This window comes from Sarcophilus harrisii, chromosome 2 (genome assembly GCF_902635505.1).
Source record: "Sarcophilus harrisii chromosome 2, mSarHar1.11, whole genome shotgun sequence".
Classification (NCBI taxonomy): Eukaryota; Metazoa; Chordata; class Mammalia; order Dasyuromorphia; family Dasyuridae; genus Sarcophilus; species Sarcophilus harrisii.
The window spans coordinates 546433226-546452426 of NC_045427.1; the positions used below are offsets into that span (position 1 = coordinate 546433226).

A 19201-nucleotide genomic window follows, 5' to 3' on the forward strand; every position below is an offset into this window, starting at 1 on the left:
AGATTTAGGGACTGGGAAACTGAAATGGAAGAGAAAGTCAGGAGAATACCCTGCCTTGTGGATACTTAATAAATGTATGATAATAGAGAGAAAGCATTTCTTGGAATTCAGAAGACCTGTATTTACATTCTGCCTTTGACATGCTCTTGACATAAGACCAGGAGCAAGACATTAATTTTTCAGTACTTCAACAAATCAGCGCTGATTTATAGCTATAGACAAGTTATTGATCTACATTGGTGGGAAGGTATTCCCATCCTGAAAGTACCCTACACAGATGGAATCGTGGGCAAGTGTCGATTTCCTCATTTGCAAAATGAGGAGTAGAAAATAGCAAGTTACTCCAGTATTTTTGCTAAGAAAATCACTAATAGGGTCACAAAGGAAAACCCCAAATGGGGACATGACTGAACAATAACAACAGAAATTCTTTGTCTAACACTTTTTCTACTATGTCATGCTGCCCCACTTCCAGGGTAATCCCAGAAGCCATAGAAAATGACTAAAGTTATATTACTTGTCCATTTTTTTTATGACTCCAAAGATAACAGATCCTTTCTTCCTCCCCCCCCAAAAAATTATTATTTTGTCTAAGAAATGCTGGATTCAAGTATTGTGTTTAGTGAGCATTTAGTCCATTCAAATACACCTATCAAACACCCTCAGAGTGAATGCTGCTGTGCTAGCAGAGATAGATAATGATAAAAAGCAATAAGAGGCAACATTTTTACCATGAAAGAACTCACAGTCTAGTTGGAACAAAGCACACAGAGAAAATGCAAAGGCCAGATGATAATAATAGCTGACATTTCTATAATACTTTAAGATTTGCAAAGAATTTTACATATCTCATTTTATCCTCACAACAACTATGTGAGGTTTGTACTATTATTAGCCCCATTTTTCAGATGAAGGAATTGAGACTGACAGAAGTCTGGTGATTTTTCCTGGGGGTCAAAGATCTGGGAAGTGTCTGAGACAGAATTTATAATTTGGATCTTTCTGACTTCAAGGTCTTACACTCTAGTCACTCTCACCTAACTACCTCTCTAATACTTTTTAAGAAATATGTTTAAAGCACAAATGCTAAAAAAATAGTTGAATATAGACTATACCAGAGGAGTCGAACATGCAACCCTCAGGCCACATGTAACCCAAACTCTACTGAATGTGGCTTGAGACAGATTAAAGTACAGTTGGGAAAGATTTAACAAGATAAATAAAAATACAATAAAATCCAGATAATATTACATTTTAAAACCATGTCATATGTGGTTCTGAAAGAGCCTTATGTACAGATCAGAAGCGCCTTGATTCTTTTGGCATTTGAAAGCCCTTAACTCCATATCTGCATCTATATATATGGTCACAAGCAGATTTTCTTCAGCCTCTCATTGTTTTCTGTTTCCTCTTCACTCTCTTTTTATTAGGTATCCTATCCACAGCCCCCGTGAGGGCTGCTATGGAGACAAAGACGAATTCCCTGGAGTAAGAACTTATGGCATCCGAGATACTAATGAGACTTATGATGTATACTGCTTTGCAGAAGAGATGGAAGGTAAGTGTGTCTGAGGACTGAAACCTTCGGGTTTTTTTTCGAAAAAAAATATATCACAAGGAATACAACCACAAGCACAAAACAGATGGTAACTTATCCAGGAGTCTATGGGATGACCTATCCTGTTCTGTTTTTCTAGTAAGGGAATGAAATGAGTAGCATAGCCTGTTCTCTCTTAATATTTTGCCTAGTGTTCTGACATCTAGAGAATTCATCTTTTCTTTTTCATAGTCAAACCACAAATATTCCTGAACCAGAATTTCTTCCTTTCACAGTAAATAGAGCTCTCAACTTTATCTGAACTGAGCAAGTTCCCCATTTTTATGCTTATGCTCTGCATACCCCTAAGTTTACTTCCTCAGTCTGAGCTTTACTTAAGCAGAATTAATTGTGTCAATGTCTATGACCCTGGCATGAAGGTATGGAGAAAAGGTATTTTGGGAATAACTGCATAATTCACAGGCTTGACTGAGAAAACTTGATAAGATATGGTCACAAATGAAGTGAAGATGTTGTCTGCATTCTCTCCTCCCTTTTACTAGCCAGTTCTTCCCCTATTGATGGGGTACTCCCCCAAATTCCTTGTTTTGTTTTGTTTTTGTTTTTCTTACTCCCCCAACTTCTAACCCAGTTATCCAGTACTTTCACATATTACCTCTTGCCTTAGAAAAAAGAACTAATATGCTTGTTTATACTAAGGTGTCAGTCATTGCATGAACAGAATCTTATTTGGAGAAGATCTCAGAGGTCATCTGGGCCAGTTCTTTATTGTGTTTGACTCCCAGGGGAATTTCTATTTTAAAAGAAGCCTAGGAATTCATTGCTATGCATGGGAATTTATGTACTAGAAACAGGGCAATAGAGGAGATATATTTAGGCAGCAGAGCCTTCCTGCTACCCCTCATATCACACCTACTCTGCCTGCAGATAAAGCCAGCTTTGCTTTCGACCACCACTTTGTCATTTGAGTTGTTCTTCCTTTGATTTTCTGTTTTCTTGGCTTGCCAAAGGAATGGAGATCAGCAGCTTTGAATCTATGGGAACTGGCTTTTTTACAGGGCCAGGGCAGAGGGGAGGAGAGATGGGTTGCTGATCAAGTTTTGAGACTTTCAAAGACTTGCAAAAACCCAGGAATTTAAAAAAGAGATAAATAGGAATCTGAAATTCTTAGTATCAGGGAAAACTGTGGCTTTAGGAATATGAAGAATTAGGAGAATAAACCTGGAAAATTGAAACCTGGCACCTGGAATGCCAGGGATTTGGGCAAGTTCATATTATAAGAAGAAAGAAAAATGCTCACATTAGATGACATATGCTTTCCAGGGGAAGTCTTTTATTCTACATCCCCGGAGAAATTCACCTTCCAGGAGGCAGCAAACGAGTGTCGGCGCCTGGGAGCCCGGTTGGCAACCACAGGGCAGCTGTACCTAGCTTGGCAAAGTGGAATGGACATGTGCAGTGCTGGCTGGCTGGCTGACCGCAGCGTCCGATACCCCATCTCCAAAGCACGTCCTAATTGTGGAGGCAACCTCCTAGGGGTAAGGACTGTGTACCTGCATGCCAATCAGACGGGCTACCCGGATCCCTTATCCCGCTACGATGCCATCTGCTACACAGGTAGGTTTCTTGCAATTTTGGGGTTTGGGGGAGGGGACATGGCAAATAATTCTTGGAGAGAAAAAAAAGTGATATAGGCTTAGTACCTGAATCAAATAACTGCTTATGCCTTCAATTTCCCCACATACACACACAAGCCTTCTTTACACTGGGGAGAAAATCAGTAGCCATGAGTGTTAATTCCTATTCTGCCACTCACTTGAGGTACTGATTTGAACAAATCACTTGTCCTCTCTGGACCTCAGTTTCCCCATCTGGAAAATGATAGTGTTGTTTGTAAGGTCCTTTATAATTCTACCACTGAATGATTATATGGTGCTCTCCTTAAATATTTCCTTATAAGGAGAAGGATTCAGAAGTAAGCTCAACTAGTAGCAAACATTCCCATATGCAGATCTACAGGGAAAGTAGGTGCCCCACTAGATAGAGCACCCATCCTGGAGGCAGGAAGACCTGAATTCAAATCCAGCCTCAGAGACTCACTAGCTGTGTGACCCTGAGCAAGTCACTTCTCCCTGCTTGCTTCAGTTTCCTCATCCATAAAATAAGTTGGAGAAGGAAACGGCAAAGTTCCAAATGGAGTCACAAAGAATTACACACAACTGAACAACAACAAGGCAAAGCTAGTTTGGATCTGACCACAGCCTTTAAATTCAACATTCCATCAGCTCTGGTGCTTGAACTCCAGGGCAATAGCTACAACCCCAAGGCCAATCCAGATACACCCCAGTAACAATACAAGGGGCAGAGAAACTCAGGACCAAGCAAAGCTGCAGCTTCCAAGCTTTGACTGTTCTCTCCCCTACAGTCACCAAGCTTTCACTACCAAACACAAGGCTGCTTGATCTAAGACAGACAACTCTCTTTGTCTTTACCTGCCTCCCTTAAATTTCCCAGGAAAAGAACTTGCTTAATTTACTTGTATCCCACCGCTCTGACCCTGTAACTGGCACCTCAGGACAATTTTCTGTGGTTAGTAAAAGGGGCACGGGTGCTGCTCCCACCTCTGCATGCCAGGGAGCCCTATTGTTCTTACTGGAGTGATGACAGGCAGTCTCTCCCCTGGTTCCAACTCAACTCCTCTTGTTGCAGCTCTGCCATGTCAACGCTGAGGGGCAGTGCAGACCAGAAAAGTGTCTTCAGCTTAAACAATTCAAACAGAAAAGTTCAAAGCTAGACCATCTTAAATATTGAGTCCCCTAATGCAAGAGGAATATCCTGAATGAAGAAAATTCCAGATTTTTCTTTAGATAATTAGGGATGAAACATTCTAACCTTAGCCATGGGACTAATCCTGGCCTCTTAGAAAAATGAATGATGTTCTTCTAAAACCACTACATTAAAGAGACCCAGCTATACTCATCACTGTAAAATCAATCCTATCCCCTGTGATGGGTACCCCATTCCTGTCTTTCTGACCCCAACATATTCCAGATACCTGGAAAGCACCCAATATTATATAAAGACTTCTCTTACACATCTGTGTCACAGGGAATCACAGATGGTTCTTTACATATAGCAGGTCCTTCAAACCTCATAACAACTATACAAGATAGGTCCTATAGGGTTCTTTATTGCCACAGACGAGGAAACTGAAGCTCAGAGGGTTATATGATTTTTCCAGAATCACATGGCAAAGAAGTGTTAAAGGTGGAATTTGAGCTTGGTTCCTCCCAAAGCCAAGTGTAGCATTCTATCCATTCTAGCAGCCCCCTATAACCTGGGGAAAATTTTAGTCTGTATCTCCTAATCTTGATTATAAAACCTCTATGTCCAATAATTCTGGTAAACACCAATATTTCCTCTCGATGCAATAGCAACTAAGAGCTAAAGGAAAGTCTAGCCAAGACTGCATTATTCCAAAGGGTATTTGAGCATTTGCTCCATCACCCACAGAGTAGCCCATATTTGTGGGGGGTAGGGTGTCAGTTAGGGCCAACATAATTCATTGTTGAATTTTATCTATATCTTGTTTCAAGTGGAAAGATCACCCAACAAGGAGATGAAAGACCTGAGTTCTAATAACAGTTTATCTCTAAATAGCTATATGACCAGGGGCAAATGATTTGCTATTAACATCATTTTTATTAATATTAGCAATAGGGAAAAGGAACTGGATCTGTAACTTCAATAGTTTATGGAACTCCTAAAGGAGCAAATTCTCTCAACCAATGCATGTTAGTGCCATCTTTGTTCCTTATATACTTGGTGCCTAAAGTACTAAAAAGTTAACTGATTTTCCCAGAATCACAAACCTCATTGATATCAGAGGCAAGATTTAAACTCTAAAGTCACTTTTACATATATTATCTCATTTATTCCTCAAAATAGAATTCTCACACATTTGGAGTCAGAGTTCTCCCTTTTTTATAAATAAGGTAACAGAGTCACAGAGGAATTAAACAATCCACCAAAGATTATGTTGCTAGTTAGTGGCAGACTTGTCTAAAATGGATATCTCCTTAGGAGTTCTTAACCTTTCTTGTGTCATGGACCCTTTTGACAATCTAGAGAAATTGATGGGTGAACTCCTCAGAATCATGTTTTTAAATGCATATAATAAGATTCATGGGATTACAAAGGCTACTAAAAATTAATGAAAATAAAATTTAAAATAGCAAAAAATAAAAAATAAAACTAGTCTCACCTCAGTCTAGGGATTCCCCAGGAATCCAGAGTCCCTCGATTAAGAATTAATATACGGATTAAGAACCCATACTTAGTACCCTTTGAACTGTGTCACAATGCCTTTTAATGTCTCCAAGCCTTTGTCCTCATTTGTAGAAGTGAAATGACTAAATTGAATGATGTCTAATGTTTCTTCCAGCTCTATTTTAATTTTAATCTGATCCACAGAGGCACTCCAGATCCTTTATTTATTGATTTCTTGTCATTAGAAGCTCTTCTATGGACAAATATATTTAAATAAAATGTCAATGAATACAAAAATCACAAAGTACCATCTATATAAGAAGTAGTAATCTCAGAAGTAGTCTTCTAAAGTTCTGACATCCTGAGAATTTCTGGCAGTCAGTCTCTCTGAGCAGCATACGCCATCCATGGCCAAGCAGATGCCACTTGTGTACAAATGTGGGGCCATATGGTTTCTTCACTCTCTCTGCTGGCATATAAACAACACTGTCCAGGCAACAATAGCAACATCTGAGAGATAGATGCCAGGCACAATGTGGATCATTAATAGAAACTGTGTAACTTCAGATATGGGGTCCGCTTAACCTATCCCCTTGTAGACCTTGGAGATCCTGCATGGGATTGCCAAAGGGAGGGGGAGATGAGGGAGACTATTAATGGAGCCCCATCTCTGACTTCCCATTGGCCTTTGCTTTCTACTCTAGGGGAGGACTTTGTCAAGATCATACCAGAGAGTTTTACTGACGATCTGAGCAGTGAGGGGGAGATCACTATTCAGACAGTCACTCAACCCGATGTAGAATTGCAGCTGCCCCAAAATGTCACCAAGCAGGAGTCCCGAGGCAGCATCATCACCTCAGAGAATGTCATCACTCCTACTGGACCAGAGCCTGAGGAGGCCTTCACTTGGACCTTGGGTGGTACAGGCTACCCAGAGGTAGAAAATAAGACTGACGAGACTACTAAGCCATGGGGCTTCTTTCCAGAGGCCACTGCCTCTTCCCGTGATGCTCTTTTACCCAGTGAAGTCACAGAGGGGGCTGCCACTGCCACCCCTGAGCTGGAACCTGCTACAGCCTTCACAGGAGAGGACTTGATTGCACCAGCAACAGCTGTTCCAGATATTGCTGCTGTCTCTGAACGACCACTCTCACCAATGGGTAAGTCACCAGCAATTCCATACCATAAAGTATATTGGAAAGAACATGGGACTAGGAGGCAGGAGACCCAAGTTCTTGCTCTATCTATATCTAGGTCAAATCATCATTTCTCAAACTGCAATCACTCCAGATGTAAAAGGAGGTAGTTGGACTAATAATGATCTTCAAAGTCCCCTTCAGCCAAAATTCTGATTCTTGGAGTTTAAAAATGGCCAATAGGAGTAAAATATTCTTTTATAAGGCCTTTTCTCAAGCTCATGATTTATGTGATTGCCTGTCCTCCACTCCCAGATCCCTAACTAGGGTTGGGTAGCTAGTCTCTAGTCAGTCAACATGTTTAGTGTTTATTAAACACCTACTATGTTCTAGGCACTATGTTAAGCACCATTAGCCCCAGAGTGAGACATTTGGAGAATGCTCACAGAATTTTTCCATGAGTGCTTCCTCTCTTGCCCATCTCTCCCTTATCCAACCAGCACCCTTCTGCCAATCCCAGCATCATCAAGGTGCCCTCAACAATTGGACTTTCAGTGGTATGACAACTTCACTTGTCTGGATTTTAGTTTCTTCCCCAGGCCATATCCTAAGTGAGCTCCACTCCCCCTTTCTCTTCTTCTTCTACCACTAGAATATTGCTAGTTAGGTCTCTGGTCACTCCTAAAGTTTTCTCTATTGAACAAAATTTTCTCTTTGAGGATGTCCGTCTTGAAATTTCAATTTAATAAATATTGACAGACTGATTGAAAACCAGTTGCTCTACCTAGTTAAAGTTCTGGAGGTGGGTGATAGGCAGGATTTGTCATTATTAGATAAGCTTATGCAGCCACAACTCCTCAGAATCATGAAGACTAAATTGATTATAAGCGCTCTAAGGAAATTTAGAGGGTCTGATATCAGACTTTGAGAGAAGCCTGAAATTACTTCACACAGATATCACAAAGATTGGCACCAAAGGATAGATTATCAAATCATTTATTTATTTAGAATCAATTTGCAGTGGGACTATAAACAGGTTCTTTGTAAAGAGAGACCCAGTTGTTTCAGCCCAATATCTCAGAAAGAAAATACTGTTGTGGAAGCATCAGCAAAGACTTTATATATCTAAGCAGATAAAAGTAGTGGACTTATGCTGGCAGTAAAAATTGGATACTCACATATTAAAAAATTCAAGAGGATACGTGATATCATTGATTTAAGAGTTCTCTCCAGTGATTGTGATCACAATCCCTTCTGCCTGTTCTGAAGGATTATTTCCCATGTCCCCCATAAGCATATCACATGAGACCCACTCAATGCTCTGGAGACTCTTTTTTTACTGACAGTGTCAGGGTACCTACCAGAGAATACTGGTTATCTTACCCATCGGTTCTCACCTTCTCTATATGACCATTGCATCCTATTTTCCTTTCTTATTCTCCTTGATGACGTCTTTATTCTTATTCTTCCAAGTTCCTCTTTGGCTATATGTTGTAGCCTGTTCATACCTACCATAGGTCTCATCATTGCTCTTGTGATATTCATTTTAAATTCTTCAGTGATGTTATATTCCATATCTCACTTACAAATAGCAATTGGAAAGCAATATTATTTTACATATATATTATATATGTATATATACATAGATAGATAGATAGATAGATATATCAGGGTAAGTGTGATTTGGTAGGAATAGTAGATTTCTTATATGGAAAGCTGTAGGCTGTTAGAAAGTTTACAATGCTAGGAACAACCAGTTAAGAAAAGGTACCATAATTTATTGATCAACTTTCACCTGGTGGAAAGCTTACTTGAAGAAGGTGAGAGCAACTTTAGGAAAGTAAAGAAAGATAAATGGATGAAGGGGAATTCTTTAGCATCTAAGTGATACAGTAGTGCTCAAAGCAACAAAATGAGGAGGTAAACACTGAGTATCAAAGGATCCGCTTGAAGAGAAAACAACCATCAACATACCAGAAAGTCTCTAGATTTTCCTCTGAAAATAGATAGGAAAATGATAGGAAAGAGAGCTATGGTTCCTAAGGTTTGATCAAGTTGTTCAAAATTATCAGCCAGAGAATATGGGACTGGGTCTAAAAGCAGAAGGGGAAGAGGCAGGAAGATAGAAGGCAGATTGCTCATAATTAACCAATAAATTTTTTTTAATTATCCATAGTTCTGGCACTGTGCTAGCAATTGCTGCTCTTGTTGTAAGTCACTTCACTTCTGTTTTCTTACCTGTGAGATGATGAGATCTAAAATTTCTTAATTTTAAAAACATTTTGAAAAACATACAGTGGAAAATCTCTGACCCCACCCTGCAGTGCCTCAGTGTAAAAGTGACTTCCCATTTACATTGTTTATATCTACTTGATATATAGTTGCTTAAATGGAATGTTGTCTCATCCATTAGATACAGACACTCATTGAGTAAACCAATTAGTGAGATGTAATAGTAAAAATGACTGGGATCCAGGAGCTTCGAGTAGAAGATGGAAATCTGCTTTCATTGTAGCCAGGCTTACTGAAGAGAAAGTGCGATCTGCATCTCCAGTACCACTGCTGCATCTCCTCCCACCCCAGCCGAGATGAAGGCTGACTTTTCCCTTTTTCTTCTTTCCCACCAGGCGTTGTCTTCCACTACCGTCCAGGTTCCACCAGATACTCTCTCACCTACGAAGAGGCCCAACAGGCCTGTAGGGCCACAGGAGCTGTAATTGCTACACCAGAACAGCTACAGGCAGCCTATGAGGCTGGCTATGAGCAATGCGATGCTGGCTGGCTGCAGGACCAGACAGTCAGGTGAGCCCCGGAGCCAGGGACTGTTTCCCTTTTTCCTTTAACATTCAGATAGAAAACCACATGTCCAAGCTGGAAGAGAGATCTCAGAAATCTAATCTAACCTATGTTTAGGCAGGAATCCTAAATGATACTTCTGTAGACTTCAGTTTCCTTGTCTATAAAATAAGGTCATTGGATAAAGTGATTCCTGGGGTCACTTCTGTTCTGGACCTTATGATCAGGAATCGTGAGACATGTCACTTCACTCCTCAAGGATACAATGTAAAATAGGGTGGTTGGATTAAATGACTTCTCTATTCTCTTCTATTTCCATATCAATGACCTAATCATCTCTACAACATCCAGAAAAAGTGGTCCTCCAACACTGTGCTTGAATTTAGTCTGTTCTGAGGCAGTCCGTTTCTAAAACAACTCTACCAAAGCAATACTCCTAGGCACTTTTCTAACTCTGGTGCCCTCCAGTCCTGGCATAGCTAAATTAGGCCACAAGAAATGAATTCAAGAAACATCTTCACAGTCTCTTAGGATTCCAGAATTAAGCGATAGTTGTTGATTTATCTCTATATCCAAGAGCAAAAATCAAAGGCCAGGGGACAATCAGGGACAGTCCTGACAAAAAAATGGAAAAAGGATTTTTACCATAAGTCTTCACAGTTTATTTCTCTAAGAAGCAATGGATAAATAGGGAGAGGTCAGTTCCTTCCCCATCGCTTCTTCTCTAGATAACTGCCTGGTTTATTCTTAAACCTTTCCTGCTTAGTCAGTGATCCTGATTCCCAAGATGTTCCTCCCCTATAATCAGAGTTCACCTCTGAAGCCACCAAATCCAAACAATTGATGTTAAAGTTCAGGATGATACTGTTTAACAAAGCTCAATGTTTCTTTGTGCCTATAAGTCCTAGGTCCAGGATTCCTTGCCATGTTTCCATCAGTGACTATTATCTTTTGCTACAAAAGGGTCTATTTCCTATTGCCTGAAGGTCAGCATTTTTTCACTCTCTCCTTTGCAGATACCCCATTGTGAGTCCTCGGACCCAGTGTGACGGAGATAAGAACAGCAGCCCTGGAGTCAGGACCTATGGCCTACGCCCACCATCAGAAACCTATGATGTCTACTGCTATGTAGACTGGCTACTGGGTATGGAATCAATATCCCCAAAGTTCTGGGCCCAGCATGAGAATTTTGGAATGAAGCTCCTTAGCAATGGGCAAATATCCCAGATGTACCATCTGTCCTTCCTGCACAACTCTGAGTCAGAAAGGATCCAGTGGGAAAAATGTGAATCAGTCTCTCTTTTAGGCCACCATATACCCTCTATCTCTGCCTCTCTCTCTCTCTCTCTCTCTCTCTCTCTCTCTCTCTCTCTCTCTCTCTTTTGTCTCTATATCTCTATGTCCCTGTCTATCTCTTTTTTGGTCTATAAATCTATAATTTTCCCTTTCTCTCTATCTCTCTCTGTCTCTGTCTCTCTGTCTCTGTCTCTCTCTCTGTTCTCTCTCTCTCTCTCTCTCCCCTGCAGCACATATACAGTGTCCAATGAGGAAAATGCTTCTAAGTCACGGGAGAATGCGTCATTCAAGAAAGGCAGCTGGATACAGGAATTGGAAAGATCAGGATTCAATGCTATCTGCATGACCATGGGGAAGTAACTTAAATTCCCATGGTCATGCGGACGGGACTTGAAACTTACGTTAGTGCAAGAAGTTTCCATACCTAGCAATTCCCCAGAGTGCTCAGGGGGCTTGGAGGCATACTGTGTATACATCCCAAGTGTAAGTGTGAAAAGGGACATGAAGAGATTTTGAATATGTACTAAATTGTATTCAAATGTATTAAAATTAAAATTTGTATTAAAATGTATAAAAACGTAAGTGCCTAGGTGAGGGGGTGCCACTAAGAAGAGTATTTGGCTGTGGGAGCAATCTAATCTAACTATATCTTCCCAACAGGCGAGGTATTCTTTGCCACTCGACTGGAGCTGTTCACCTTCCAAGAAGCCCAAGAATACTGCGAAGATCACAACGCCACTCTGGCATCTACAGGGCAGCTTTATGCTGCCTGGCGCCGGGGTCTAGACAAATGCCATGCTGGCTGGCTGGCAGATGGCAGTGTCCGTTATCCTATCATCACCCCCCGCTCTGCATGTGGTGGGGATAAGCCAGGTGTCAGAACTGTCTACTTGTACTCCAATCAGACTGGCTTTCCTGATCCCTTGTCCCGGCACCATGCTTTCTGTTTCCAAGGTACCTTGCCACCCTTTTCACATTGCCCAATTTTCCCTCATGCAGTAGGACAGGTTCCTTTACGTTAGGAATTACTCATCTTTATAGTCTCCTCCTTCAACCCCCATGCTATTTTCCCTTTAGGCCATCCACTTGTAAGATGGACCTACATCCTAAACCTACAACCTATAAACGGGGCAGAAGAGTCATGACAAAGAAAGAGACAGAGATAGGGCAAAGGTAGGGAGGGATGAAACATAAACTTAGCTCTTCCTGCTTTCCCATCAAAACTCAGGTGAATTGTTGCCTAGTGCTTAAAGTATGAGTATTTATCTATCTCTGTTTCTTCAGGAACAAAGAACTACATCCTAAATGGATCCCCTAGGATAGAGCCCTGAGTAATCTGAAGTAGAAATTTCCTGCTTGGGGGTCAAGTCACTCACCATCTTCTTTTGGATTTTTCAGCTGGATCTCTGAAGGAAGGAGAAGGTGGCACACAGGTCTCTATCATTGATGAAGAACTAATTCCAACTCAGGTGGCTCCAAAGGAAGGGGGAGTCCTACCTGGAAGAGAATTTGAATTTACCACTGTACCTGAGAATCAGACAGAGTGGGAAACAGATTTTTTTCCAACAAATACATCATTACTCTCAGGTCAGTATGAACCCATGCCTGCCAGAAAACAATGTGATCCAGCACAAAAGATCATAGATTTAGAGCCCACCTATTCAAACTTTCTCATGAAATTGAAGCAACTATGACTTCATTCATTATTTGTCCAGGATCACATAACATAATATTATAAGGGTCTGAAGTGGGTTTTGAAGTTAGGGATTTTTTAAATTTTTTTATTTTAAGTACAGGTCTTTATTTACTCTACCATACTGCCTTATGCAATGCTAGCAATGCCCTCTCTACTTAGCTGGATAATACTTTCTCTCCATGGGAATCCCAGAGATCTGTGCTCTATTTATCAGATCAGTTATTCTCTATAGAGTGCTGGATAAGTATGTCTCTGAAGCTCTGAACTCAAAGCATTTTTAATACCATTAATTAATTTAACAATTATATTATATGTATAACACTTCAGTGAAACTGAGATAGACAAGAAAGTAGAAATGGCATCTCCTTTTCATTAACTTCAAATATGCAGGACCACTCCTGATTTTATAACCTCCTGTATTCCCGAGTCTCCCAAAGAAGGGAGTATAAAGTTAAAGAGGGAGTACTTGGTCAGAACCAAGAGGAAAAGAGTGATATAGGTAGGAGTGTGACCTATCATACTACTTTTTTTTGTCAAGTGAGGAGGTGGTACCAGATGACCAAAGATCTTTGGGGTCCTAAAATGCCACAATTCTCCTTTTCTTTCTTTTCCTCTACATCTACTCCCTAGTAAAAATTCCCATTCAACAAGTACAATTTCAAGCAACAGTTGTTCTGATTAAAATATTTGACCCTAACTTGTGAATGATCAATAGATTTAACTAGTCTCAAGATTACTTATATCCCCAAAGAGTTATTCCTATAGGAATTTACAATTAATAGAATATATAAGACAGATTTTTGAACAGTGGACCATCTGAGGTTCCTCAATGGCTTACTGATTCCAGGAAATAGTTCTGTCCCCTATCTACCATAATTAGCTTATCATGTGACAAACTACATAAATGAATCATCAAAGACTCTTTTGGAACAGATACTCTGTGGCATCCCCCTTTCTATTCCCAATATTAGGACAATGCCTTATACATAGTAGCTACTGAATAACAATTTAGTGAATTGAATGTATATTGTACCACTATATCCAATCCAATCAACATTTATTAAGTGCTGACTATGTGCCAGACATTGGCACTCTATTTCACCACTCTCTAAAAATGGGGTAAAGGAGTCATCATAAAGAGACAGTTGGACAGACATACAGACAGAAAGATAATACAAAGAAAGTTCCATACTCCCATAGGGCTCTGTAAAAACAGTCACTGCTAGAAGTGAAAATACAACTATTCCTAGACTACATTTACAACTACTAATGGAAAATGACTAGCACTACAGAATGATTAAGTTTATGAGTCTGAATCAATTCATTTAATCTCTTTCATACTTCAGTTCCCTATCCATAAAATAATATCTGTTCCTGAGATAAGAAAAAAGAAACATACCTGTGAGAATATTATTGAATGTGATATTAGTAACATAAGATTATAGTGATAGTATTTCTAGTCAGTTATTAAATATTACGGGTACAAAGAGATTTACCCCTAGTGTCCCTATCACTTCCACCATCACCATTTTGAAAAAACTAAGGCCCTCACAGATTGAGTGACTTGCATAAGGACATTAAGTGAGTTAGTGTCAGAGGTAGGTTATCATTCTCTCTTCCAATGATGTTGTAAGTCTTTCATTCAGGGGTTCTTAACCTTTTTCCTGTCATGGATGCCTTAATTCATAAAGTTAAAATACATAAAAATAATACATAGATATAAAATATTTTCCTTTTTGTAAAAGTTCATAGACCCTCTAAATCTTTGGGAGTCCCTAGATCCCAAGAATCCAAACATCAGTATAAAGTATGTAGTATAAAAAGAATGGTAAGAGAGGATTTAGACTTGTAGGTGTGAGGAACCAAGGAGTTTCACTTAGTGCTTATTAATAAAAGTTTATATTTTCTTTTTTTTTCTTTCCTCCTTCAGTGAGTCCTTCATCTTGGCCTCCCATCAGTGCTATTCCAGAAGAAAGTACTGGTGAGCCTTCTTTCAGTGGAACACCTTCAGCATCTGGCGAGCCATATGAATCTGGTGTGAGCCCAAGCAGTGGTAGTGGGGAACCATCAGCCTCTGGAGAGCCATCTGGTGTTCTGGATGTGAGTGGCAGTGGGGAGCCATCAGCCTCTGGAGAGCCATCTGGTATTCCAGATGTGGGAATTCCAGAAATGAGCAGCAGTGGGGAGCCATCAGCCTCTGGAGAGCCATCTGGTGTTCCAGATGTGGAAGTTCCAGTTGTGAGTGGCAGCGGGGAACCAACAGTCTTCGGAGAGCCATCTGGTATTCCAGATGTGAGTGGCAGTGGGGAGCCATCAGCCTCTGGAGAGCCATCTGGAGTTCCAGATATTGGAGTTACAGATTTGAGTGGCAGTGGGGAGCCATCAGCCTCTGGAGAGCCATCTGGAGTTCCAGATGAGTGGCAGTGGGGAGCCATCAGCCTCTGGAGAGCCATCTGGAGTTCCAGATTGGATTCAGATGAGGCGTGGGAGCCATCAGCCTCTGGAGAGCCATCTGGGTTCCAGATTGAGTTCAGTTGAGTGGCAGGGGGACCACAGCTGGAGAGCCATCTGGTTCCAGATTGAGTGGCCGTGGGGAGCCATCAGCCTCTGGAGAGCCATCTGGAGTTCCAGATATTGGAGTTACAGATTTGAGTGGCAGTGGGGAGCCATCAGCCTCTGGAGAGCCATCTGGAGTTCCAGATGTTAGCATTTTGGATGTGAGTGGCAGTGGGGAACCACTGGCTTCTGGAGAACCAGTCACTGTTCCAAGTCTCGGAGTTCCAGATGTGAGTGGCAGTGGGGAACTGTCAGCCTCTGGGGAGCCATCTGGTGTTTCAGGTGTTGGAGTTCCAGATGTGAGTGGCAGTGGAGAATCATCAGCTTCTGGAGAGCCATCTGGTGTTCCATATGGGAGTGGAGACTTCCTTGCCAGTGGAGAAGCTTCAGGAGATCTTGAAACAAGCAGGCAGCCCTCTGAGGGTAGTGTAAGTGGGCTGCCCTCAAGTGACCTGGATTTCAGTGGCGATGGATCTGGGCTACCTGGGGAGAGTGGATTGGCATCTGGGGAAACAGATGTAAGTGGATGGTCTAGCACTACTGAAGTTAGTGGACTACCTTCAGGAGATGATTTAGCTGTGACTACTTCTGAACATCTAGACCTTGGGGGGATGCCTTCTGGAACTCTAGGGAGTGGTCAATCTCCAGAAACAAGTGGTTTGCCATCTGGATTTAGTGGTGAACACTCTGGGATAGACTTCGGAAGTGGCCTCTCATCTGGACTGCCTGATTTGAGTGGATTTCCCTCTGGGTTCCCAACAGTCTCTCTTGTTGATACTACATTAGTGGAAGTGGTCACAGCAACCACTGCCAGTCAATTGGAAGGAAAAGGGACCATTGGAATTAGTGGTCAAGGAGAAATATCTGGGCTGCCATCTGGAGAGTGGGACATTAGTGGAGGAACTAGTGGACTACCTTCAGGAACTGAGCTCAGTGGACAGGCATCAGGATTACCTGATACCAGTGGGGAGACATCTGGAATATTTGAAATAGGTGGACAGGCATCTGGAATTCCTGAAGTCAGTGGTGAAACATCTGGACTATTTGATGTTAGTGGGTATGGGTCTGGAACTCCTGAAGCCAGTGGAGAAACATCTGGAATATTTGGAATCAGTGGACAGGCATCTGGTTTTCCTGATGCCAGTGGAGAGACATCAGGGACTTTTGACTTAACTCAGAAACCATCTGAAGTTCCCCATCTCAGTGGTCAACCCTCTGGATTACCTGATGCCAGTGGAGAAACATCTGGTATACTTGAATTCAGTGGAGAGCCTTCTGGTGTTATAGATATCAGTGGAGAGACATCTGGAGTACCGTTTGGCAGTGGACAACCATTTGGAGTAACTGATTTCAGTGGAGCAACATCTGGAGTATTTGATATCAGCGGACAATCATCTGGAGTTTCTGGGTTCAGTGGTGAAACATCTGGAATCTCTGATCTGAGTGGGGTGGGTGATCTTAGTGGTTTGGTTTCTGGGACTGTAAGTGGCAGTGGTGAATCTTCCAGTGTTACCTTTGTTGATACTGGTCTTGTTGAAGTAGCCCCAACTGCATTCAGGGAAAAAGAAGAAGGTTTAGGTTCTATTGAAATAAGTGGCTTTCCATCTGGGGAGGCAGATATATCAGGTAAATTCTCTGGAACTGTAGACTTCAGTGGACAATCTTCTGGAATCATAGAATCCAGTGGGCTTGCTTCAGGTGCCCCAGAATTTAGTGGCCTGTCAAGGGGGTCTGTGGAACTCAGTGGAGAATCCTCAGGGGCAGAGATTGGAAGTGGCCTGCCATCTGGAGAATATGATGTTAGTGGACTTTCATCTGGTTTTCCCACAGTATCTCTAGTGGATAGAACTTTGGTTGAATCTTCAATCCCAACTCCAACTGCAGAAGAGGCAGGAGAAGGACCTTCTGGGGTCTTAGAAATCAGTGGCACCCCTTCAGGAGAAACAGAAAGCTTTGGGGAGATATCTGGAACGCTGGACCTCAGTGGGTCCCAATCAGGGTTGATAGAGACCAGCGGAGAGTCATCTAGTGTACCATCTTTTAGTGGTGATTTTTCTGGGGTCACTGATGTAAGTGGAGAATCATCAGCAGTCACCAGCAGCAGCGGAGAAGCCTCAGGATTTCCAGAAGTCACTTTGATTACCACAGATTTAGTGGAAGCCGTTACAAAGCCAACAGTTTCACAGGAACTCGGTCAAAGATCTCCTGTGACACTCCCTTATTTTGTGGAGTCCAGTGGGGAGTCCTCTTTTTCTGGAGAATTCAGCGGAATGTCAACAACCCATGAAACTGAGGTAGAAGCATCAGCAGCTCCCGAGGTGAGTGGTGATTTATCAGCATATCCTGAGGCATCTGCTGTCCCTGATGTCAGCGGCACAACATCCACGCTTTACGAAACTGAACACAAAGTATCTTCTTCATTGAATGGAAGTGGGGAAACATCCACTTTCCAAGAACCATCCTCCACCCCTGACCTGAGTGGAGATTCATCTGCCTTCCACGGCATCTCTGAGGAAACATCTACCACAAGTGATATGAGTGGAGAGACATCCAGCCCCCAAGAAATGGATTTAGAAACATCATCTGTGCCTCTGGCTAGTGGTGAATTTCCTGTGAGTCATGAAGACAGGACTGAAGTTAGTGGGGAAGCTTCTGGAGTCCCCACCCTGCCCTTACCAGATGTTTCAGGGGACACCTCTCTGCCAGATGTGGTCATTAGCACCAGTGTTTCAGAGACTGAATTCAGGCATCAGACTCCGAGCCCTGAAGAGGCTCAAACAGAAATTGAATCCTCTAGTCCCTTAGTATCAGGAGAAGAGATTGAAAAAGCTGGAACAGTCCCTACCCCCACAGACACTTCCATTGCATCTCAAGTTTCCCCAAATGAGCAAAAAGAACGAGAGTACACAACTGAAGGTATGGTTAATATTTTCTGACTTCAATTATAGTAAATGTGTAAATAGTGTAAAATAGTGAATGGGATGGAGGGAAGAGGAAGAACTGTTCATAATATAGACATAAGCTTGGTTTATCTGGATTCAAAACATAAAAAAACAAGATATTTAGAAATCATGTAGAAGACCCCTCCACTAGGTACACATGCGCACATACACACACACACACACACACACACACACACACACACACACGGTATCTAATTAGTTTGACTTCTTTACTTCTTTTGGGCTTTCTCTACCTCTCTTTTGTTTTTAAAGCATCTTTTTCAAAGTTCTACAGAGCCTATGGAAAAATCAATGGTATTCAACATCTAATAAAGCAAAGCTGGACTAAAACATATTGACCCTAAAATAAGAATTCCAGAGACCCCAGCTCCCTTTACTGAGAGGTCAATCAGGCTGCCCAAGTGGCTGCCCAAAGTGACAAGATAATCTGGTTGATCTGCTCTTCCCCTGCTGGTTACAGCTATCCCCAAGTCATGTGCTGAAGAGCCATGTGGAGTTGGGACCTGCCAGGAGAGGGAGGGACGTGTCATCTGTCTATGCTCCCCTGGGTATATGGGCAATCACTGTGACATAGGTAAGCTCCTTCTTTAGTCTAAATGGGGAGGACTAGTGGACACTTCCAACTTTAGAAGAGGAGTTTGCATTGACCATTTTAGTCCTACTTCAGTTTACCTGGATATAAGAATGAATATATATTTATATATATATATATTTACTGACTTACTTTGTTTATGATATATATCTATATCTATAGATATATATCATAAACAAAGTAAGTCAGTAAATATAAATCCATTACCCACCACTGATGCTCCCATGGTTCTCTTCAGAGTCCAATAACAGGAACCAAAGCAGATATTATGTTCCCAAGCTCTGTCCTAAAGTAAGAGGAAAATAAGCAGGAAAAGAGAAAATTTCCAGAAATGTTTCT

General features: G+C 41.6%; 1 protein-coding gene across 1 annotated transcript in view; it reads left to right on the forward strand.

The window, feature by feature from the left end:
- The window catches only part of ACAN (aggrecan), an 89160-nt gene that overhangs the window by 50787 nt on the left and 19172 nt on the right, over nucleotides 1-19201 (forward strand). The window contains exons 5-14 of the mRNA XM_031955572.1: nucleotides 1431-1558; nucleotides 2882-3175; nucleotides 6532-6987; nucleotides 9591-9765; nucleotides 10776-10903; nucleotides 11716-12009; nucleotides 12454-12642; nucleotides 14682-15168; nucleotides 15297-18223; nucleotides 18731-18844. Of these exons, the coding sequence (XP_031811432.1) occupies nucleotides 1431-1558; nucleotides 2882-3175; nucleotides 6532-6987; nucleotides 9591-9765; nucleotides 10776-10903; nucleotides 11716-12009; nucleotides 12454-12642; nucleotides 14682-15168; nucleotides 15297-18223; nucleotides 18731-18844 (5192 nt within the window). The remainder of the gene's footprint in view (nucleotides 1-1430; nucleotides 1559-2881; nucleotides 3176-6531; nucleotides 6988-9590; nucleotides 9766-10775; nucleotides 10904-11715; nucleotides 12010-12453; nucleotides 12643-14681; nucleotides 15169-15296; nucleotides 18224-18730; nucleotides 18845-19201) is intronic.